We start from the raw sequence: 24347 nt of genomic DNA, 5'->3' as shown, positions 1-24347 counted from the left end.
ATGCTTTATAATACCATGGATATGTTTTAAAAAGACACAGTGTCTTATGGACTAGTGCTCTTCCAAAATCCCATCCCACACTACATGGCACTGTATTTGCCACCGGACTGTGATTGCTTCTTGAATAACAGTAGCACTGAGAGACCTGGTGATAGATGAACTAATGACTGTACATAAGTGTTAAAGTTGGATTTGTTTCCTTTCCCAAAAGGAAAATTCTAGTGTCTCCTTTCCCCCCATTTCACTCCTCACACCCCAAACCTTCATAGCCACTGCTCCAACCTACTCACCAACAGCTACATCATCTCAGCAAGGAAGCACCTGGTCTGGCCTCACAATCAGCTCCAGTCCTGGTCCTGATGTCAACTACATACCACTCCTTTCTCCCCACCAATGGAGGGAATGGTGCCCTAGAGGATGCCACTGGGATCACTTCTCCCCTTTCCATTGGCCTTAACATGCATTCATAGTTTCCAGTGCAGAGCCCAGGGCAACTGCAGGAGGAACTGGCTGTGCCACGTGGCTAGTAACCACTCTGTTACCACCACCAAAGAAGTCCCTTTCAGCTGGTCACACTTGAAGATGTGCTAAAATAGAAGCCACAACACAAGCAGCCCAATCCTGATAGACTTAACCAAGCAAGAGGGGCAGTTTGTTGAATCAATGGGCCAAAATTATCCCTGGTTCAACTCTGCTGAAGTAAAATACTTCTGATTGGATTTGATCCCCTGCTTTTTTATTCCCCACTTGCCACAAGAAATAATCCAAGCACATATGACAAGGCAGAAAACAAGCTTTCACTGTTTCTCATCAATTTCCTCAATTAAATAAGTGATAAACACTCAACAACTAGAGCTTGTTTAAAAGATGTCCCTTTCACACCAACCTACAGAACATGCACACCCTTCACCCCACCAGCTTAGCCACCCCATTGGTACTCACGCAGGTGTGCAGGCAGTCTGATCGCATCTTCCTCCATCCTGATTGCTCGAGGCACTGGGACATGTAGTGGTGACGAAGTGTAATTTGGTACCGGGCTTGCTGGAGGCGTGTATGAAATTCTTTCCTGCTGTTAAAAAGGAGGGAGAGAGAGAAGGAGAGAGAGAAAGAGAGAGAGAGAGAGAGAGAGGACAATGTGAACTTTGGAATAGAGGTGTGAAACTAAGACAGGGGAGGGGAAGTGGGTGGAAGGAAGGAAGTGTGCATGTGTGGTGGGGGCGAATAGCACTTACTATGCACCAAACTGGCCAGGGAACCACACAGAGTATCTAATTTGTCGACTTGCTGTATAGCTCTGCAGAGGGGAAAATCAAATCCCTGGAAGTTCCAAGTCTGCAAGTTGCAGCCAGGGAATAGAGAGCTTTTAAGATGATTCTTTTCATCTCAAAAAGGTCCAATAAGTTTCCATGGATTTTGTCAGAAATTTGCTGGAGGAGGAAAGGGAAGTGACATAGAAGTGGGGAGACTTGGAGACTTGTTTTAAGTCACTGTAAAGCTGATGGGTGTGTGTGTGTGTGTGTGTGTGTGTGTGTGTGTGTGTGTGTAGACTGGGAGGTTTTAAGTCACTGTAAACCTCATGGCAATTCTGTATGTGCGTGCACGCGTGCATGCATGCATTAGGCATAACTGTTCTACAGAAATTGCTCAAATGACTACATCATATAACAGCATAACTGCAATGCTCCGGGCATTAACATTAAATATTTAGCACTTTATATTTTCAGAGCATTTTGAGCACATTAAGTAATTAGTTGCTTTACTGTAATAAATTCTATTAAAGCATTATATTACTTGACCCTAATGTACTTGCTGCAGAATGCTGCAGGATTTCCCCCTCCCCCCCAAAGTTATTTGCAACTTTTTAAAGTAAAGTAAATTTAACTTGCAACAACAACAAATATCAGTCAGCAAAAAGAAAGTAGATAACACATTCAAACAGAGTTTAGAGGCAACTTGCGAATGTCATGCTAGTTCCACAATCGTGTGTTCTTGGTTTTATTTCCTAAAATGTCTGTCAAGAAATCTAGGACTGAAATGTCATCTGATCTGATGGAAAAATTCCTCCATATTCTAAACATGTGCTGTAATCACATCACAATTATACCCTTTGTAAATAAACATAGCCACAATTTTGCAGGAGCATAGAAATCATTATCATATGCTCCCTGATGATTATGTGAGCAATCCCAAAGCTCTGCTGCTAACATTTCACGATAGCGCTGCAGCTAGCCGGGAGTGCACAAAAGAAGCTACGTTCACATCAAAGCTTCAGTAGGAACACTTTAAAAATGAATGCCACCACATACATTCCCCCTTCTCACCACAGAATGTGGCAAACAAAAAAGAACAAACTTACTGGCAAAACAACAGGAAAAAGTAAGATCCATTACAAACAATAGTGTTGCCACCAAAGCGTGATATGGAACTAGAATGACAATGTCATGGCTTTCTGGCACTCTGCCCCATGCACACAAGGGACAAGAGAGTCCTCCTTATTCCTGACAACATGAATCAAATGGTAATTAAAAATGTAAAAGCAGAACATTCCAAGGGGGGACTTGACAATAAAAGAGAATTGGAAGTATTCAGCTTTGTACCCTTCAGCCACTGTTTCAAACCAAGTTTAGGTTTAGATCACATTTAAATAATGCCCAAATCCACTTAAATGCCTCATAGGTACAACAGGATCTGGCCCATACTGTCTTTTAGCTGCTCAGTCATGCACATGCACATGAAAGGAGCAATTTAGTTTCAGCCCAGATGCCCATCAACAAAAATCCAGCTTCTAACAACCACAATTACAATAACTGGCAACATTGCCCGTACTTGCAGCAGAGGCATCAAAGACTGAATGTGCATAGAGAATGAATAATCCCTACTTGCAATGTGCTTCTTGTTCTGGGGTTATGTCTTTGATTCATATGCCATTTTCCCTCCAAAAAGGCTGTGGGCAGTTTATAATAAGATTAATTATAAAAAACAGGAAAGAAAAGGTTCAAGTAAAACAGTATATAACAAAACGACTCCCCTAATAATTATTCCATAATTTGACCCCTGCTTGTTAAACACTGCCCAAGTAAAAAGGTCTTACTATGCTTCTGTCGTAAGAAAAGTTCTTAGGCACTCTAGCAGGGCATATGGGAAACCCTCCACTGTCAAGACCCTGGCCTCTCTCCTTTTGTGGAGGAATAAGGGCCTTCACTTCAGCATCTTTTACCATGGCTAAGTTTACAGAGGATTACTAGCTCAAGAGCTGGGGCATTCTTTTTCTCGGGATATTCAGCAGGTAAGAAAACTGATAGAAAAATCTACATGTGGAAGTTGACTGCTATGCCCTAAACTTGTGCAATTTGTCCTCCAGCCAAATATGGCTGACACCGAGCTTTGTGTTCCAATAAGGTCCATGCCATTGTACCCAGGGGAAGTTCTGCACTTTCGCTGGCATTTTACATCTTCTAAAAGTCAGCTTATGCGTAACAAATGGGGAGCTGATAAAAAACGAGACCAACCACTTCCTCACACTTCCTGCTGTGATCCTCAGTTCAGATATCTGAACCGCATTACAGCTGGCGATGTTGCTTATTTAATATGATTTTTTTTTTTTAAAGGGGGAACCCTATCGAAATAAAGCCAATGGATACCTGCCTCTGACAGATGCACTAGAAGGAAAAGGGGAAAGAAGCAGCCTCTTTCACCTGACAAGCAGGAGACAGACCACTAGTGTGAGCTCTGCTAGCAGCCTCAGGTCCCATTTCGTGCTTGCATATGTTAAAATCAGGGCTTCACAGAAGAGCGCTAACAGCCTGAGAAGGGCCTTCCCACTGGACAAGAGTGGGAGGGAATGCTAGTAACATCTACAGCAGAGCCCCACTAACTGCATTTCCATCAACACCCAGGAGGTGTTGCATTATATATGAAGACATAGTGCCTCAAGCCACCACCCTCTTTCTGTCTACACAGCTTTACCACTAAGGTGAAGCACAGCCCATGGCATTTTAAACAATATTTATATCCAAAAGATGCAGTTTCCCCACAGACTTTTAAAAAGTAAATGCATTTGATCCATCGTTTTCCACCATTCACAAATTCAGGGTAGGTAGGAAAACATAACAAAAATTGTTGTTATAAACATTGCAGGAACTGTGGCTTTTGTCACAGCTGACATTTCCATTATGCCACAGAATACAATCGTAGGGTGTGAATCAGCCACAGTTGTAGGAGATAGTCTCAAAGGCCAAGATGGGAGTTGGCTGACCAAAATATTGTTTTGTGGTTTTGAAAATTTTCTGTCTTATTAATACTCTGCATTTCTTCAGTGCCTATAATCCAGTGATCAAACACTTTACAGGAATTAATGAGAGCCCATTTTTACAGAGGGGAAACTGACTTAACAGAAAGAGTACAGTACACATGAGCTAAGCCAGTGGTTTCCAAACTTCCTAGAGTCATGGAACCCTTTCATACTTTCATATCACTACTTCTGCCATTGACACTCTACCCCTAACCTAAAGATTGAGGTGGAGCCAGGTGACCTGGCTCAGCCATAGCAGCACACTGTCTCCCAGCCCACTCCTCCATTGGCCCCAGTCTTGTTGCAGAACCCCTGATGACCTACTGTGGAACCCCAGTGTCCCACAGAACACACTGAGCTAAGCAACTGCAGAGTTAAGATGCCTTGAAAAACAATAGCTAAGGTAACCCTGGGACAGCCTTTACATCTGCATAGTTATGACTGACCAGATTCCCAATGGTGCTGACCACTGAGACAAACACAGATCGTAAGTGACTTGGCCAAGTTCATACTGGGCACTGAATTTTCACCATAAAACACTGCCTAAATGTACAAGTGAATGTATAAAGCAGGGGTGGGCAAAATGCAGCCCGGGGACCGGATGTGGCCCGCCAGGCCATTGTAGCTGGCCCGTGGGGCCCCTAAAAAATTTAGAAAATTAATATTTACCTGCCCTGGGCTGCCTGTCATGCAGCCCTTGATGGCTTGCCAAAACTCAGTAAGTGGCCCTCTGCCCAAAATAATTGCCCGCCCCTGGCATAAGGTCACATCTAGCTAATGAAGGCTAGTCAGCTAGGTTCACAGATGGTATAAACCGAGTTCCTCTTAAGTCAACACACCTATATGGATTTATACTAGCTAAAGACTTTGCCCGGGGAAGTCTAAAAGAGGTAAATGCCATAATTAGTGGAAATGAAACAGTTCAGTCAAATTAATTCAGTATTTTCATTGTCAGAATCAGACGAGGAGGTTCTGTTTCTAACTCTGCCACTGACTCGCTGCACAAATTTGGGCAAACCACGTAGTCTTTCTGCAGCTAAATTCACCCACTGGTAAAACCACCTTTGTTAAGAAACGTGTGAGAGGTATTTCGAGATGGTTGGTGAAGCGTGCTATAAAATGGCAAGGAATTATTCTGGGCCAGGCTCACAGCCTGATGCTATGGTCTAACAAGACTGAATATTAAAAGTACAAAAATAAAAGATCAGCCCTAAATAATTGCAATCTACAAATAACTTCAAAATAGCAAGTCCATAATATTTTGCCTGTGGCTGCAAGTGCATAAAAGGATGCACAGGTTGGCATGATTCCTACTGTCTTGAGAGCTTTTGGAAGACATTCCTTCAGCTCTCACTAAGCCAGAAAAGTTTCCAGGGGAACCTTACTCAGATTAAAACCACTTCAAGAAAACAGACTGGGAGACTCCTTCTGCAGGTCTGCTTCCTAGCCAGGTCCTCCAGCAGTATTATCTGGTTAACCAGCTGCATATCAGGCTCGCTAAATGCTTTGGGAATATTTTCAGGAGACCACTTGAACATGTGCACATGTTTAACTTTACTGGGATTTAATCAACACTTAAGTGCTCTGCTGGGTAGGAATGGATTTAAGCATGGCCACAGGAACTTCCCTGAATCAAAGCCTAATACAGGACCTAGTCTTCACATTCAATTTTGCTCCCTTTCTGTCAGAGTGAGGTGTTACTGAAAAGTCCTTAAATCAAAAGGCACAGTCTTAAAAGTGAGGTAACACACAATCTTCATCCATGAAGCCTACCCAGCATGAGTATTCATATCCAATTAACTAAATTCCCAAAGTCATGTTACAGCATGCATTGCGTTCAGCCTGAAAAACTGGGATAGATCCTCTGTGGACAGAATCTATTTTGGTAAAAAATTCAGGTTAGCAATGTGAAGTGAATAACCAAGGGACAATCCAGAAAGAAGAGGCAAAATATTTTGCCTTTACACTGCTGGGTTGTTTTTGGGTTGGTTTTTTTGTGCAAAATTCTAGTATATTTTGTGTTTTTATGAAAAAATAAATCCAAAACTTGTGGGGTGGGGAAGTCAGGTGAAAACAAGCAAAAACAGCTTCTCACCGCTACTAGTATAAGGCCCTTTGAACCTGCAGACCTCTCCTGGAATGCTCGCTGGCCTGCAAGCTGATAGTCCTATTTCTGTTCCCACACCAAGTCCTCACAAACTGCATGCACAAAGAAAATACATATTTTTTGCAGAAGTGAAACAATTGCTGAAGAAAACATGTTACAAAAAGTAATCCCAATAACATGACACTGTGAAGCAGATGGAAAAATTAGTATATTGCAACTGAATACTTTGGTATCCAGGAGGCGCATGTAAACCATGCAACAGCATTCAGGCTGTTGAGATGGCTGCTGTGGTTGATCAGCCCTAAATGTATATATTTAAAGGCCTCTCCTCAAGTCTCAGGAAGACGTGACTGTGTCTGTCACTGCAGAGAAGTCAATGCCACTTCTACATGTAATGGTATTACAGTGTTCAGGCCAGCTAAACAAGAGTGAAAGTTTATTTCTGCTTGCTACACAGTCTGCTGACTTGTTACCCTCTGTCCCTGACTCACAGTACTTCCTGTTTACCTAGCCCAGAGTTTCCCAAATCTTGACACCTGGGGCACACTTTTTTTTTCTAGATTAAAATTGGCACACGCTTCACTCTTGGGCCCAGAAACTACATCCATCCATCTGCCCATCCGTTTTATATATATGTATTCCATATACATATAATGTGGATAGATAGGCCCAGAAAGCTCATTCCGTCTAAGAGTGAAGTGTGTGCCAATTTTAATCTAGAAAAAAGTATGCCCCAGGTATCAAGATTTGGGAAACTCTGGGCTAGGTAAGCAGGAATATATACACGCACACACACTTTTATTTTTATTTTTATATTTATATATTTATTTTTATCTATCTATCTAGATATATCTATCTAGATATCTAGAGAGACATGAGAGGGAAGTGTGCACCAATATATATATCCCCCCCCCCCCCCAAAATGCAACATATTCCATTCCCCTGCAAGAGGAAATCATACCAGTGCTAAGATACACTTTTAAAAAAAATGACACCAAATACATCTTTCTCTAAGCAAAGGATTAGTTTCTAGACCACTGGTTCTCAACCTTTATAGCCTCAAGGCCCCCTTCCGTAACTTCCCTGAATTTCAAAGCACCCTAGCTGAAAAACCACTGAGCTAGATTTAAATTCAGATAAGATACAGGGGTGGTGGCCTTGAGGCTAATAAACCTGAAAACTGATCTAGCTGGTGCCACTTAGAGGTGTTTAGGGCAGGACATCACCCTGCTAGGCCCTGGTCTTTCCACTGTCTGCCCCATCCCACCCCCTGGTCTGTTCCTCAGTTAGGGCAAGGGCATCCCCTTCTGCTGAGGCTGCTCCTGAAGAATCTCATGTCAGCAACCACCCTTGTGGCCCTCACTTTTGGCCCCGGGTGCATGGGAGGAATGGAGGGGTCGAGCCAGGTTGCAAAGCATGGATCTACCTGCTTGCCCGCTAACAGCAGAGCACACAAGGGAAGGCAGCAGCAAGGCAGCACTCCTCAGAGGAACAGCCACAGGTGTCACTGGAGCAGGCACAATGATACCAGACAGGGGAGGGCAGCATTTACCTCTTCACAGGGAGGGGGATCTAATGTCACACTAGCATCACTCTTGCAGCACACACTTTAGGAATTACTGACCTAGCCTTTCAAAAGGGTCAAGTATCAGTCCTACCCACCCACTGAGCATCTCACTACTAGGTGGAGACACAGTAATGTGGGTTTAAAAAAACCAAAAAAAACCCAGTCACCCCAGTATGCAGGGCCAATGACTAAGGGAAAATGGAAGATAAGCTGCACCATCCCCCTTTTAGTCTTACAGATGGTCCCATCTGGGTGAGGTGACACTGCTGCCCTCTAGTTATGAGCAACACTAGCTGTCAGTAAAGCTTCCAGCATCATCCATACCATCACCACCAACCTCCTATCACCATCACCTACCATGGTATCATGACCACCTCATGCACGTGAAATGCTGGGCCCAGAGATGACACTGGCATTCTGGCCATGCTCTTTAGTTAGTAGCACAGGTTTGAAAAGAGACCTCCTAGGCAACAGCAGACAATCATTACCTGAAGAAAACCCCCAAATCACCACTGCAAATCCTCACCCATAGCTACAGTTGTGGGGAAACACCACTTCCCTGATGTGGGATTGGAAAATCCCCTTGAGCAAAAAATTGTGCTGGGTAAGGGAGCCATCAGTTTCTAAAGAAGTACATTTTTAGCTGTCTTGGCTGTAAAAGTAAATGCTCCAAACACAAACACAGTGCCCTTTGCCTGACTGCAGACAAAGTACTGCCAGCTCTGTTAGTAGCTGTAAGAAGGGAAATGTCAAAGAGACAAGTTGAGGCAAAGGTGGATGCCATCGCTGGAGAAGCTGAGGCACTAGGGAAAGGAGAGAAGGGTGCCCTGACCTTGGGCAGGGGGTACAGAAGGCACTGATGTGTTGGTTCTTCCACAATGCTACCTTGGCAAACTGGGAGAGGGTTAGCAAGGGGGATATATTTAGAAATGCAGAATCCAGCCAGCAGGAGACCAGGGTCTTTGGGTTCAAGGAGCAGGGGGTATTAGACTAAAGGGAGTCTGGGCAAATGGGGGTAGGTTTTAGGAGAGGAGTAGATTCTGATCTGGCAAGCACCACTGGGTTTTGGGTCAGGCCCATAGCCTGTGCATGCCAGCAAGGGAGATGGGGATGGTGAGAGGGAGGTATGGAGAGACCTGGGGCACAGAAAAGGGAAGCAGGAGCTTTGCAACTTGGAAATACAGATTAAGTCCCCTTCAGTGTCTCCTTGTTAATTTCTATAGCAGACTTCTACTCAGTTTTGATCCCTTTAATATAGCAATTCATATCAAATCTATAGAAGCATAAATCAGCACACTATCAGAAATTAGAGAAATTAAAACAAACACAGCTCTCTGGAATGGACCTTATGCAAAGCACCACTGGGAAAAGATTAACATCTCATTTCCTGAACACAGAGAGCAGAGATTGTTTTAGTGACCTTAGTGATTTCATGGAGTTCAGTTCCTCCCTGCCTCCTTTCTTTGGACTGAATCTGAATCTCAGAACACTAGGGCAGGAGAGATATGCCCTAACGTCTCATTCCCTGCTAGAGTGAATGCTTGGGTAAATGAATACAGCAGAGATGCTCCAGTTCATCACAGAAGGGGAAGGGAATGAATGCTTTTCCTAAGATTATTACAGCCACTGTTCTAATTAAATTAAAAGGCTATGGACAACAATATTAACACATTCAAGTGTTGTGAAAAGCTAGCCTGCAGAGGTCAATGCCATTGTGGAAAATGCCGTGATAGGATTGCATTATTGTCTGAGTACTGCAGAAATGTCTCAAAATTAGCAAATACAAACTAAAAATCTCACTAGAGGAACTCCACACACATATTGCTAATATCAGGGGGGGAAGGAGAATGGCTCTGAGGAGCTAATACAAGGGAAAACTACCATATAATATTGAGGCAAAGAGTTTAAGAGGATTCAAAAAAGGACTGGTTATTTATATGGATAGTGATCTGCTTATTCATAGGAATCCTAGCCAGCATGCATAAAATTTATGAGGAAGCCAGGTCCCAGCTCACTACTAACCAGCACCTTGTACCTGCTCCTTCTGCAGTTCAATGCACTGGTGCAGAATGGGTGTAAAATGTCATCCACTCAAAATGGGAGAACATTATACCCACTTTGCACTGATAATAGCACAAGGGGAAGGTGAGCTGTGAATAGGTCCTGGTGCCCCTCAAGTTCCAAGGCAGAAGTGAACTCTGAATCATCTGCCTGATGCTATGAAGAAACAGTCTCTTCCCCCTGGCTCTGTTCCATTGGCATGTGAGTTCAAAATTTCCCGTATAGGGGGTTTTTTGCACGTTCCCTTGAAGTGTGTGCTACTGGCAACTATCAGAGGTGGGATTCTGAAAGAAAGGTCTACCATCCTGATCAGAACAGTCTCTTTGTTTCTTAATATCCAATTCCAGTGGTGCCTTTAATTCAAAGCATTAAGAAAGGTCTAAACACACACACTACCATCATGGGAGGAAAAAAGCCACTCAAAAAACAGAAGTATTTTAAAGTTACTGCAAATGAATGCCTTGGATGATAGCAAAGACAGTGCTCTCTGTAGATATGAGGGCACAATGCAACTATCCAGGTATGCAAAATTGTATATTAGAAGTATGTTTCTTAGTATATTTTTCCTCTTCTCTTTGCAAAGGGGAGCATAGGTGAATGAACCTATGACTCTTGCCATATGGCAGTTACACAATATCACCTGTGTGCATGGGAATTCACACCCTGAACGCCCATTAATGCTAACGAGAGTCGTGTATACCTGGTTTCACTGCAAAATTTCTGGAGGCCATGAAACTACTGAAGGGACGGGTTTACAGCCAAGCAAAGGGAAGGTGCCCATATCACATGCTAAGAGGCAGAAGCACCCTGTAACTGTTACCCCAGTGTTGTGCTGAAATGGCAACACAGTTTTTCACTTTGCTGCACTTCAGGGTCCTTACTCCAATAAAGCCCTGCAGTCTTACTGTATACTGAAAATATCCACAGGTTTGTCATCATAATTATCTCTCTGGAAGTACTGGAGTTGTTTTGGTTTTTTTAAGCTAATCACTTCTATGAAAAAGTTAAATTACACTGCCAATTGTTCTAGAACAGCAGTTCTCAAATATTTTCACAGACTGTCACCGCCACACACCACCTGGTTCACAGTCATACATCTTTGTAGCAGCAGCTACAGCCATCTTGCAGGTGGAAGAGTAATCTTAGGAAAGTTCTTTGTAAACGTTTAGCTTCTTTTAATAGGATGTGCTCCTGGAAGCAAGGAGGAAAGTCAGAATACTGTGGAATGGACCCTCAAAAATGCAATTAAGCAAAGAATTGTGGCATACTGGCCACTTTGCAATAATATTACATAGCCTGATTCTGATCTCAGTTACCTGTGTAAAATGAAAAGTCACTTTATATTTTGAGTCAGAGCTCGAGACTTGCTCCAGCAGAAATTCAGAATGTGGCCCAGAGACTATTTTTCTCAGCAGAAACACCCAGATTTGCTTTCCACCCCACAAAATCTATTACTCTAGACCTTAAAGTGAAGAGTGGATATAAGTATATCTACTTGAAAACAACCTGCATCATGGAATGCAGCAATTATCTTTTGTCTGATATCATGTGCAAACTGCAACACACCCCAAATCCAAGGTACTTGCTTTAAAGAAACGATGAAAACTTGTTTATATTTAATTACACACACCTCATGCCCACACAACTTGAAAAGAATACCTCTCCACAAAGTACATCTGTCAATTGCGAAAGACAATAAAAATACTGATCATCCAGAGCTTCAGGAGATGGTATTTAAAAAGAACTTTTAAAACCAGGGAACTGTCCTAGGACTGCCACTGCTGCACTTCCGTTGAAAAAATAAACTATATATAGTGAAGTTGTCCAGTCTATGCATCTAAGTTTTATCCCAATAGGATAGATGTCTTTAGAAATCTGTCCACCAGGAAGAAAAGAATGGTGCTGATGTGTCTCAGTGCCTTGCAGTATTTCATGACGCTTAAGGCTTCAGTCATAGTTTTCAGGACAATCAAACCAAAACTGAACATCCTGTGAAATTCACAACGAGTTTTAAAGTATGGGGAGCAAGGCTGATAATTGAGAGACCTGTGTTCTACCTGCGTTCTTTTCCTGGTATTGTCACTGTGACCTTGGGTAAGTCACTTGGTCTTTTGTGCCTCAGTTTTCCCTTCTGTCCTTGTCTGCTTTGTCTACTTAAACTGCTAGCAATGTGAGGCAAAGGCTATCCCTTGCCATAGGCTTGCACAATGCAGATATAGTCCTGGTTGGAGCCTCTAGATCAGTGGTTCTTAACCTTTTTGGACTTGAGGCACCCCTCTGTAACTTTTGTGAATAGAGTGGCACCCAAGTTCAAAAACTAATTTATATTTCACAGTGCTTACTTCCTTGCAGAGAGGTCTGGCAATGGGGGTGGTGGATTGGCCAGGCAGGGACAAGCTTGAGCCAGCCCTTATCTGCTTATTTTCTCACACCTCACTTATCTGCTCACACTTTGCATCACCCTTCAAAGGATCTGCAAGTAACTTGGTTAAGAATCAGTGCTCTACAACAGTGGCTCCCAACCTCAGGGCGTGACCCAAATGGGGAGGGGTGGGGTGTTCGCCCCTTGCTCTGCCCATCCCACCTGCGGGGCTCTCCCAGAGCACAGTCTGCGTAGCTCCCGCTGTCGCTAACCCCCGTGATCCCGGCCTGGCCTGGGCTCCTTGCTAATAATCTCTTACCCGAAGATGGAAACACTGAGAATTTAATACCATTAGACATGATAGGAAGTGTGCCATACATTCTTTAATAACAATTCCTCTGATCAATTCAAAGAAAATTGTTGCCACTGTCTCTTAAACTTTGATAAGCTAAGTCTAGAGACATAAAACTAATTGTTTCCTCTGAGGACATATCAGAAAGAGCTGTGAAAAATAACTTTCTTTGCACTGACTGTCTCTATTATGCAGAATCTGTATAATTGGAGAACATCAAATCATAACCTTCTCCTCATAGTTATAAGTCTCTTTCTCTAGGATCCTTCCCAGCCTTCATAAACACATGAGGTCTACAAAGCCAAGAAATAATGAATCAAAGAAAAAAGAGTAAATCAAGACAATTGGTAAAGTTTCACTTGGAATACCATGCACCACATAATTCTGAAAATAGAAATAAAGCAATGAAGAACAAGTATTCTGAGTCAGAAGGTCCAGCTTACATAGAAAGAAAAAAGAAACTACAGAAACAAAGGGAGAGATGACAGATCTATTCAAATCCTCAATAGGAAACAACAATAAAGGAGGAGAAAGACACAAAATGTGTTTCAAGAAGGGCAAGCTTAGATGAGATATGGGAAAGTGCCTGAATCATAAGACACAAGGGCCAAGTGAAGCTGAGGTATATCAAATACTATTGCTGAAACAAGATAGGTAGGAGGGCTTGACAGAGTTAATTTGTTCTCAGTGCCCTTGGTTGGCCAGAGAGCCCTTCTATCCCTATCTACCATTCTCAATCGCTAGTCAAATCCAAAGAGAAGGCAATCGAGAAGGAAATGAAACATTCGCCAATCAATATACTAGCATGGTTTAATTGTTTACTTTCTTCTGTGACTTCAACCATCTTGGAAGAGAGCCTGAGACAAGGTAAAATCTTTATTTCCCATCATGTGGGGTCCTCCCAGCTCAAAACTGTGGGTCTTGGCAGGACATTAATAAGGGAACTTTGCACATAAGTGTACACAGACTGTCACGTATGGCATAGAATACCAGAAACTTTAGCTTTCATCTGTCTTTGTAAAAAAAGTTTGCTGCTTCCTATTCAGCCAACCCTTTTAAAAGGAATGGGCGATAAGCCTGAATTTAAAAATACGCTCTGTGTTCCAGGGGCAGCAACGGGGTCAAATGATGAGACTTTATTAGATGCTTTCTCCTCCATTAATGCTGCACACTCTAATGATTTGGCCATTACCATTAACAAATCTGCAGTGTCCCTGCCTGAAGCTAGTAAGTAATGAACTGAGCAGGATGAATATTTTGTTGTGTAAGGAGTGCTATTAGCAATTGTTTCCCAACTGCTCTGTAAATGAGAGATGCCTTCCAGGTATTACCCATCCATGTGACCTGGTACATCCCACGCAGTCTTTATTCATTCACTTTGGAAATTCCATGGGCGCTCCCAGCACTCAAAAGTGGGAGAAAGAAAAAGTGGATCATCTCCTGTCCTGTAGCAGTGCAGGTCTGACCCAGGGGGCAGAGCAGAACCTGTTGGATACAGACTGCACAAGAAAAAGCAGCCCCGCAGAAAAGGGTTGAGTAGGAGAGATGAGAAGGAAAGGAATGGTGGTGTTAGGGCGAAAGAGCTAAAGCAAGCATCAGGAGACCTAGGTTCTATTTCCAGTTCTACCACTGATTTATCAAGTCACTCAGGGTAAGTCACTTCACCCACCTGTACTTTGATTCCCCCAGGTGAAAGGACAATAGAAAGCTTAGATATTTGTTCAAGGCTAAACACATTTAAAATGGTCTCATTCTGTGCCAGCCATTCTTGTACACACATTTTATTTCTTGAATCTCTCCTCTCCCCCTTTCAATCTTTGCATCACATTTGCTTTCCTTCCTCATGCTATTGTTGTTTTGTTCTTTTTGTACTTTTCTAGATGTGTGTTCTGATCCTGCTCCTGGCAAAAGAGAAGTGCCGATACTCTGGGTATCCTCTGCTCATTTTTGTAATCATGTATTCATGATTCATAGTTCAGCTAAATCCACAGGACCTTGACAATGAGTCTTCCTGCTGAATCAAAATACTGCCTTGTAAATGGCCTTACTCTACAAAGGATAACAGTAAGTTTAGGAACTGAGTTGATCAAAGTGTTGGGTAAATTATAAAGCCTTCTTTAAAGGGTGAAAAACAGTATTGCTAGGATGTTACCTTCAAACCTAGCGTGACTCACTATGTAGGTCTGGACATGATCCTGTCACCATCACAGCATCTGAACACTTCCCAATCTAATCCCATAATAAGATTAGGGAACTTGCCCAGGATCAAATAGGAAGCCTGTGACGCAGCAGACTTGAACAAAAACCTGCTGAGTCCTATTCAGGACCTTAAAAGTAACAAAATAAATCAGTTACCACCTAGAATTCCTACCAAGACCCCAGCCTCATTATTACCTAACATTTAGGCTAAGTACAGACAATCAAAAGCCTGAGGCTGAATTGATTTAGTCTTTGCTGATTAGTATAAAATACAGCGATTAAATCAATAAACCAATGAACACACATTCACTTTTGATTCCGGAAATGTAGCCACATGCCTGAAGTGGCTCAAGCCAGAAGCTGGGGGGCACTAAAGCATGCCTGCCAACCACTGCCAAAGGGAAGTGAGCCCTCTAAGACTTTTTCCCCCTCTCTGCTGGAACAGAGGTGGCATGGCCAGGCCCCACCCCATGCTCTCGCTGGATAGGGAGCAGGGTGAGGGGAAGGTAGTGGCATTGAATTCATAAAAGCTTGAGCTAAAATATTTCTCTCCCTGAAAAACTATAAACTGAAGAACTATAAATGAAGCATGAGCTGCATGTTCATTTACTCTTCCTGCTGCCTCTGAGGTTTCTAGGATTTGTAGTCCACAATCACAGTAGCAGGACTCTCAGGGTTGCTCATCACTTCCTGCATCCAGGTGCCTCTGGGATTTGTAGTCCACAGTTGCAGCCAGCACTAAGTTTTAGCAGGGCAGGACAGCTCTGTACTCGGAGGAAGGCGAGTTTAACCCACCTCCCTGACACCAAACCCCAGCTGGGGTTTGCCAGGGGGGTGGGGGGGGGAGGGGGAGAGAAAGTGAGGCAGCCAGTGAGGCCACTGAGCCAGTCTATGGAGCAGAAGGGCAGGGCCAGCCCTGCTCTCTGAAACAGACAGCACAAGACAGCCCAGGGCTGCAAGGCATGCTGGGAAGCTGGGGGACACAGATTTAACTTAAACCAGGAAGGGGTCTAGAACATAAGTTTCATAAACCAGTTTGACCTACATCAGTTAAATCTGATATTACATACAACCAGGTTTATCTTAAACCAGTCTTCGCAATTTTGAAACTGGTTTATGTGACTGAGCTTCTGTTCTGTTACAGGTTTAAACCCATTTCTGATCACTTAAACCGGGTTATGTGCAACTTCTGTCCCTAGCCTTATAGCGCTAGAATCTCAAGGCCCCACTCAAAGACCTGTCTATTCAACAGCAACAGTGTATCCCGGGGAGCGTGAATGGCGCATGCCTCCGGCGGCTGGGGGGGCATGGCTGCGGTGGTGGGAGTGTGACGGTGGTGAGTGGGGAGCTCCCTCAGATGCCACCAGCACTGTCAGCAGGGGGGGGGGGGGCAAGTGCCGACCATGGGTCGGCTACCACCCTTGGGCACCAGCAGCAGCAATGGCCGGGGGCGATCATGGACCGCCTGCAGATACCGCTGGTGGTGCTGGCGGTGGGGTGGTGAGCAGCAACCGCCCGCAGGTGCCTTTTTGCAGGGGTGCACTGCCACATGCAGGGCGGTGTACATGCACCTGCATGCACCCCCTATGCGTCGCCCCTGCCAGGGAGCATAGTGCTGAGCACATCTGGTCCATGCAAGTCCGTGGGCATACTTCATACCAGGAAGTGAGGCTACTATGGGCTCTTCCCCAACATGAGATGTCAAATTCTCAGTCTCCAGCAAGCCAGGGAGTGACCCACGGTGTTAAGCCCAGAGTAGCCTCCTCAGGCAATTTCTGATTCTGAAGCACATCAGTAGGTGTGAACGCGCCACGGGTGTTCACCTCCACCCTCATGGAAGCCAGCTGCTGTGGAAGTACAGAGAAGTCCATACAGAGAAGTCCGTTGCATCAAAGCACTACATGAGCAGATAAAGCTGCTCCTTGGACTAAAGACAATACAATATAAGCAGACAGGACACGCAAAGGTGGGGAGGAAGAAATAATCATCCATATACCCATTTTACATAGGGGAAAAAAACAGAGGTAAATTGTCCCAGGGCACACAGATTGACTAGATCCCAGTTCAACACTTCAGTCACAAAGACAGGTTTCCTCCTCCTGCCCAGGTTATCACACATGAAAGCTGGGTCACCATTGCTGTTGTTGAAATGGAAGGAAGAAAGAGGAGGGAAAAGATGAATTTCACAAATAAAATTAATCAGGAGGGATGACACATATACACTTCATTAAGCTCACAGAAGGTGGTATTTTGCTTTGTATTTTTATATGTATTTTAAATCATATTTCTTATTATCTACTGCACCCCCCAGCACTTTGGCAGTGGGCACATTAGGAAATAAAAAGCACTGACTCAAAGCATTTCCAGATAAAAGGCCTGCATAATAAGTGGAGTTGTAAGGAGTGCTGCATATTATTGAACCTTGTCCCTCCCCTGCTGTAGGAAACAGGACAGAGGCATTACAACCTTTCCCAAAGTTACGTGACTGCAATGATCCAGCTATGAAGGCAGTTTTCTTTTACAAACTACTTCAGAAGCCAGTTCTCCTAGCACAGACAGTGGAGGTATCAATCATCCCAATCTACTGTAATCAAGCAGGGCCTGTTTAGCACTTGAGCCAAACTGTTACCCTTTCTCAAGAGATTAAAAAAAAGCCTCCTTTATAAAAAAAAAAAAAAAAATCAGGATAAAGTAATTTTTCCCTATAACGAACAGCGTTACTGGGACAAGCCCTGAACACAGGAACATTCCCAGTTTTCAGGGACAATTTAAACTCTAGAAGGCAATACACTATTTCTTACAACGCATGCCTTGCTATGTGCTAACTGCTCACACAGAGTTGTCTGAAGCTGTGTGCATACTAGCTGGATTTTTTAAGCTGGCAATAAAGGCACACGAGTCTTCCTGGCATTTTTCCTGTTTATACAGGACTCACCAAACCGGTTGCATGATTTTTATGCTGCTCTCTTTCCACATGCTCCTTCGGAAGGCAGGATAATAGAAAGCAAATAAGAAATAAAGGTTGAGTTCTGCAGTTCCAAAGAACTGGGGGAATATTGCCCAAAGTAAAAACTAACTAGAACCTCCCCAACTGTTTTTAAATATCATCCAATAATAATTAGTCAGTATGCTTATCTACTTTTATGTTAGTTAATAATGTTTATTATAGCAGCATTCTAGAGCACTGATTCTCAACCAAGTTACTGGCAGATCCTTTGAAGGGTGATGCAAAGTGTGTGCAGATAAGTGAGGTGTGAGAAGATAAGCAGATAAGGGCTGGCTCAAGCTTGTCCCTGCCTGGCCAATCCACCACCCCCACTGCCAGACCTCTCTGCAAGGAAGTTAGCACTGTGAAATATAAGTTAGTTTTTGAACTTGGATGCCACTCTATTCACAAAAGTTACAGAGGGGTGCCTCACGTCCAAAAAGGTTAAGAACCACTGATCTAGAGGATCCAACCAGGACTATATCTGCATTGTGCAAGCCTATAGCAAAGGATAACCCCTGCCTCAAATTGCTAGCAATCTAAGTAGGCAAAATAGACAAATGGAGAGAAGGGGAAACTGAGGCACAAGAGACAAAGTGACTTACCCAAGGTCACAGTGGCAATACCAGGAAAAGAACATAGGTCTCTCGATTATCACTCTTGCTCCCCATACTCCAGGCCATCCTGGCCTCCCCATGAAGGAGGGTATCCATGAAAACTCTAACATAATAGTCTCTTTTCTGATGCCATGGACTACACCTCAAAACTCAGGCTATCACTCAATTCTTTTACTTCTGGGGCCTCCCAAAATAGTCAGAGGCTGTCACTAAGAGTCTTGTCAAACATTACACTTAGCAGGTGTTAACTTGCTCTTAAAATGCTAGTGTCCAAGTACTCAAGCAGCAAAACAGGTGCTACATGCTATGTGCCATCATAGCATAGCAAAGTTAAGATTTTTCCAACAAGGAGTATTTCCAGATTGTATTACATAACACGTTGAGCTAACATCCAACTGTTCCACGGAGATAATGCAAATCGGGAGACTCCAGTGCGATGGCAAGGCTGGGACCAAGAGCTAGTTATTTGTTGATCCTAGTCCTCATGGCCCACCAGTCTTCAATGGCTCCAGTGCTTACGCTGTTTTTTATTTAGACTGCAGTAAGCATTACTGTGAGGCTGCTCAGAAAACTTTCTAACTCATAGTAATGCTCACTAAGATCCAAATAGGTCCTAAATTTAATGTGTGACAGGGCCCTAAGATGGCTGGCTCCCTGTTTCAGGGAGCAACCTGCTTATTCAGCTATGCAGGAGCTGCACGGTAAATACTCATTTTCACTGGGCTGTTCAACAGAGAATCAGATAAAACCTTGAGTAAATGGACAAAGTTCAAGCTTACAGCTGCTCCTCATGGGCTACTTTGATGTGACACACCTGCTTCTTTGGCAATAGTTTTCTTTCCCAAAGATTCGGCCTTTATCATCAGCCTTCTCTGCTGAGGCAGATAATGTTCAGAAAGCATCCGTCAGTCAGTAAAATCTTCAAGTTTTTTACAAATAATTTACAAGTGATTTACAACCCATATTCCAATCCTTACACACAAATACATGACCACAGCCATTTGCATGCAATAAATAATGGGACTAACTCAAAGGATTCAAATTACCCAGAGAAACAAGGGTTTACAGGAGTGCTTAGACATGCTAGTGTGAACCTTTTGCTCACACAGGTAAATAGTTACTCCCTCAAGTAACCTTGTGGATTCAATAATATTCACATAATTAAGTGCTCACCAGTAGTGAATAAGGAATACACAATCAGACCCTAATTCAGGGGTGGGCAAAATGCAGCCTAGAGGCTGGATGCGGCCCGTCAGGCCATTCTATCTGACCCGCGGGGCCCCTAAAAAATTTAGAAAATTAATCTGCCCTGGGCTGCCTGTCATGCAGCCCTCGATGGCTTGCCAAAACTCAGTAAGCGGCCCTCTGCCCAAAATAATTGCCCACTCCTGCCCTAATTGCATAAGGTCAGGCCACCCTTCACCCAGCATATGCAGGGGGTCTTCTGCATGGCTTTAGTGCTTCTTCTGCCCTAGGCAATATGCAGACATTCATTCCATTGAGGGCAATGGAGCTTCTTGGCACAAGTAATAAGACTTTTCAGGATGAATCAGAAAGAATTACGTACTTGCCACAAATGCAGTAGGGATATCCACGTGATAAACTGCATTCATCACACACCACTGACCAACTCACCTGCCTGCTGCCTACTAATTCATCTTCAGTGGGGCAGATTTGAACAGGGAATAACCTCTCAGAAGCTTCAGGCAGCTTTAAGTTTTTCCAAGGTTTCTTTTTTTCCACCACGCAAAAAATGGAATTCTACCCCCTCTCACCTCCCCAATAAAAATACACTGTTCTAAGGACCAAGATATTCAAGTCCTGTGTCAGTGACAGGTTTAAAATATGTTATCTTAAGATCCATATGTATATGCACATTCCCCCAAGCACATATATGCACCAAATTACAAACCTCATGCTACTGATTATTTATTGTACTAAGCATTTGCCTTAAGCATGTTGATCAGGAACCAAAGCTGAAAGGTTTTTGAAAATTTCTACTATTAATCAAGATTGTGAGGCCTTTCACTTGGACATGACACAATAACCTTGAAATCCTGCAGCCAAGGCCTTTTATTTGATTCTATATTTTTAGTCCCCAGCAAAATTAGCTCCTCAAATGCAGTCAATCAAGGAAACTTGCTTTGGGGGCTTCTTCAGCCAATGGAGTTCCACTAGGATAGCTAAGGAAGCATGGGCTGGATGAATGGACTCTAAGGTAGACAGAAAACTGGCTGGAGCATTGGGCTCGAGAGTAGTAATCAATGGCTCCATGTCTAGTTGGCACCTGAAATATGGCATAGAGTGCACCCTCAGCAAGTTTGCAGAGGACACCAAGCTGAGGGGAGTAGTAGATACACTAGAGGGTAGGGCTGGGATTCAGAATGACTTGGGCAAATTGGAGGATTGGGACAAAAGAAATCTCATGAGGTTCAACAAGTGCAAAGTTCTGCACTTAGGATGGAACAACCTTATGCATGAGTACAGGCTGGGGGCTGACTGGCTGGGCAGCAGCTCTGCAGAAAAGGACCTGGGGGTTACAGGGGACAATAAGCTGGATGTGAGCCAGCAGTGTGCCCTTGTTGCCAAGCCTAATGGCATATTGGGCTGCATTGGTAGGTGTGTTGCCAGAAAGTCAAGAGAAGTGATTGTTCCCCTCTATTCAGCACTGGTGAGGCCACATCTGGAGTACTATGTTCAGTTTGCCCCCACCACCCCCCCACTACAAAAAGGATGTGAACAAATTGGAGAGTCCAGGGGAGGGCGACAAAAATGGTCAGGGGGCTGGGGCACGTGACTTATGAGGAGAAGCTGAGGGAACTGGAGTTCTTTAGTCTAGAGAAGAGAAGACTGAGAGGGGATTTAAGAGCAGCCTTCAACTAATCTGAACAGGGGTTCAAAAAAGGATGGAGCTAGACTGTTCTCAGTGGTGGCAGATGACAAAACAAAGAGCAATGGTCTTCAGTTGCAGCAAGGGAAGTTTGAGTTAGATATTAGGAAGAATTTTCTCACTAGGAGGGTAGTAAAACACTGGACCAGGTTACCCAGAGAGGTGGTGGAAGCTCCATCCTTGGAGGTTTTCAAAACCCAGGTAGACAAAGCTTTGGCTGGGATGATCTCGTTGCTTTGAGCAGGGGTTGGACTAGATGACCTCCTGAGGCCCCTTCCAGCCCTAACTTTCTATGATCTGCTACCTCTGAACCTCTGTTCTAACAACTACCAAAAAAAACTTTATCTACCCCAAGCTACTTTTCTCCTTCAAAAGCTCTCATCGACACTTAAGTGCTCCACAGAGCATTCTACCACACTTACCAACACAAGGCACCTTTTTACTCCAGGGAGTAAATTAATGAGCAGTAAAGTCACATGGAATTCATATACAGCAAAATGATTTACTGAGTGTGAATAAGGACAGAAAAATCTAGCCTTACATAAATATGCAAGATGAATACCCAAAGTATTTCCAAAAATTCTTCTGTATTTGTGGGACGCCTTGAGGCAATTATTTCCTCATCCATATCCTTCTCTCAAAGCTGGGGGGAGCTGGAAGGAAAGAAAACTCTCTCATTCTTATTTTAGGGGTTGTCTAGACTAAAGATATGTCCTCCTTATTAAGGAGAGTTAATTTGAGTTAATTGCTGATAAAAGAACTAACATGACTATACATGCTAATACAGACACTCCACAAATGTTTCTTCCAAGGCATGGTATCTGTGGTGTACCATACATCTTCAAATTGGTGGATGAGGCCTCAGTCCCTAAGGACAACCACAGAAAAGTATGTATGTGTCTGTGTCTGCTTGTATGCATGCTTGCACGCCCCTAAAACAAACGTTGGAATCAATGAACTTGAATCAAATAGCAGTCTGTTAATTTAGACCCCAAACTCAAAAATGCGGCCAAACACACTTAGGCCTGACCTTCATTGCATAAGCTAGTTTGAGTTAGTACCGCATATGCAAGTTACTCCACTCAAGGCACCCCATTTTGAAAGAAAGTAATCACATTGAAAAACAGGTAGGCTGGATTAGTAGCAGTGATCAGATTAGCTGCTACTGAATTTTACAGCTAGTGCTGCATTTCCACTGCATTAATAGTCGAGATCTGTTGGATTTGAGCTTCAACAGATCCGTTGAGTTTAAAGTAACATAACTTGAGCTAGAGCTGGGTATGACCAAAAGTTAGTTTTGGGGCAAGACCCATGTTATATGTTGAGCTGACATTCACGTTTTTAAGGTAAACTAGATTTAAAAAAAAGAAAAGAAAAAAGGTGTTTTTTTTTTAAATATACTAATTATTACATTTTAACTGAAACATTTCAAAACTCCAGTAGAGACAAGGGAAGCTGTACTTTAACACTTGTTACCTGTTGAAGGTGAACATTTTTAATACTGTTTTTCCCCTAGTCCAGATATACCCTCAGATTGGTCTGGAATTCTGAGAGCTCATTTGCACAGACCCATCAGATAACTACAGGCGATGGCGCTCAGATTTCTACCAGTCACAGTTTGTGCAGGCACAAACTTACAGAAACAAATTGCACTCACAGCAAGAAAATCATAACCTATTTGACTATTGGCCCATCTATAATGTTCTGTTAAATGTCCTTCCCCATTTTTTTGTTATGAGGGACTCCTACAAGAAAACAAGATCTTTGTTCACTCTGGGCAGCAGTACAAAACCAAAGGCTGCACTGGCAAGTTGTAAGGGGATAGAGTGCCAGGCCTAATTTGCATATGTTTACATAAGGTTGCACATGTGATTTTACCAGGGATACATGCCCACAGTTACTATTATCTGCTCTATTGGTGTGTACGGTGCTTTACAAAAACAGGTAGATAAGCAAGCTGAGCTTTGAAAGTTGAAGGAAAAGGAGCTTTTATATGGAAATTGATCCTGCTTGGATACCCTCCACTGTTCCCCAGCTGTCGGTTTGGGTGGTCACCTCTCTGTTCTATATGTAGACCACAACCTAAACAAGATTTCAAATTCTGGAAGAATTCAATTCCAGCTACAAGCTTGTGTCCAACTTGGATCTAGTTTGTACAAAGACAAAGGAAGCCTGTACCAACAGCAGTCTTAGGTCCCCACGCAGCTATTACTCAATCAAGCATTTAGGGTTTCATCCAATGCACACTGAAGTCAACGGAAAAAACTATCACCCCCAAAAATGCTTGCCTCTCACATATTTCCTAAACTGTTATGACCACAACATCACTTCAACACTACAGATAATTCAGACGTTCATTCTTGGGCTGAACAATTCACCGAGTTTCCTTCACCATTGTAAACCCATTGATTCTAGCTAACTTCAAGCCACTTTTCTTCAGGTTCAGCTCAAAACGAGGCAACAGACAACCTGAATATGACTTTGTCCCCTTTACACTGCTTGAATTATGGAACAAACTAACACTAACTCTCCTCAGTATCTCTTTTGCACAGCTAACTGTGGTGATGCCACACAGAGCAGATGAAGATTTCAAGTGGGGAATAATTACTGGGAGCCAACAGACTCAAGTGGCAGAAACTTTGTCATCATGCAACCACCTCTTGTAATTAAAGGAGGAGGGAAGAGAAAGACAGAAAATATTAGATCCAAGCAGAATTCACTCAAATGTTTTTCAAAGTTTCCCATAAGGTACCACTGGGCCTTCAGGGGAAATATTGCTAAGTATGTCTTTTAAAGCAGTGACAGTTGCTTCAGTCAGTCCACAAACATCTGGGTCATGGAGCTTTTAATACATTTCCAGAGACACGCAGCTACAGAAAAAGACAAAACCATGGCACAAGAGAAGGGACCTGCCA

At 43.3% G+C, this 24347-nt stretch overlaps 1 protein-coding gene across 6 annotated transcripts in view; it reads right to left on the bottom strand.

The window, feature by feature from the left end:
- ETV6 (ETS variant transcription factor 6) overlaps window positions 1-24347 on the bottom strand; it is a 175092-nt gene that overhangs the window by 112222 nt on the left and 38523 nt on the right. For 3 of the 6 annotated variants that reach the window (XM_019482254.2, XM_019482257.2, XM_014606369.3), the window contains one exon: window positions 943-1069. In XM_019482254.2, the coding sequence (XP_019337799.1) occupies window positions 943-979 (37 nt within the window). In that variant the 5' untranslated portion in view covers window positions 980-1069. The remainder of the gene's footprint in view (window positions 1-942; window positions 1070-24347) is intronic. The other 3 variants (XM_019482256.2, XM_059726658.1, XM_014606370.3) reach the window with 1 other exon arrangement.

Source organism: Alligator mississippiensis, chromosome 4 (genome assembly GCF_030867095.1).
Source record: "Alligator mississippiensis isolate rAllMis1 chromosome 4, rAllMis1, whole genome shotgun sequence".
NCBI classification, from domain to species: Eukaryota; Metazoa; Chordata; order Crocodylia; family Alligatoridae; genus Alligator; species Alligator mississippiensis.
Note: the sequence above shows the minus strand (reverse complement) of the source record. Positions and strands in the feature narration are given on the sequence as shown.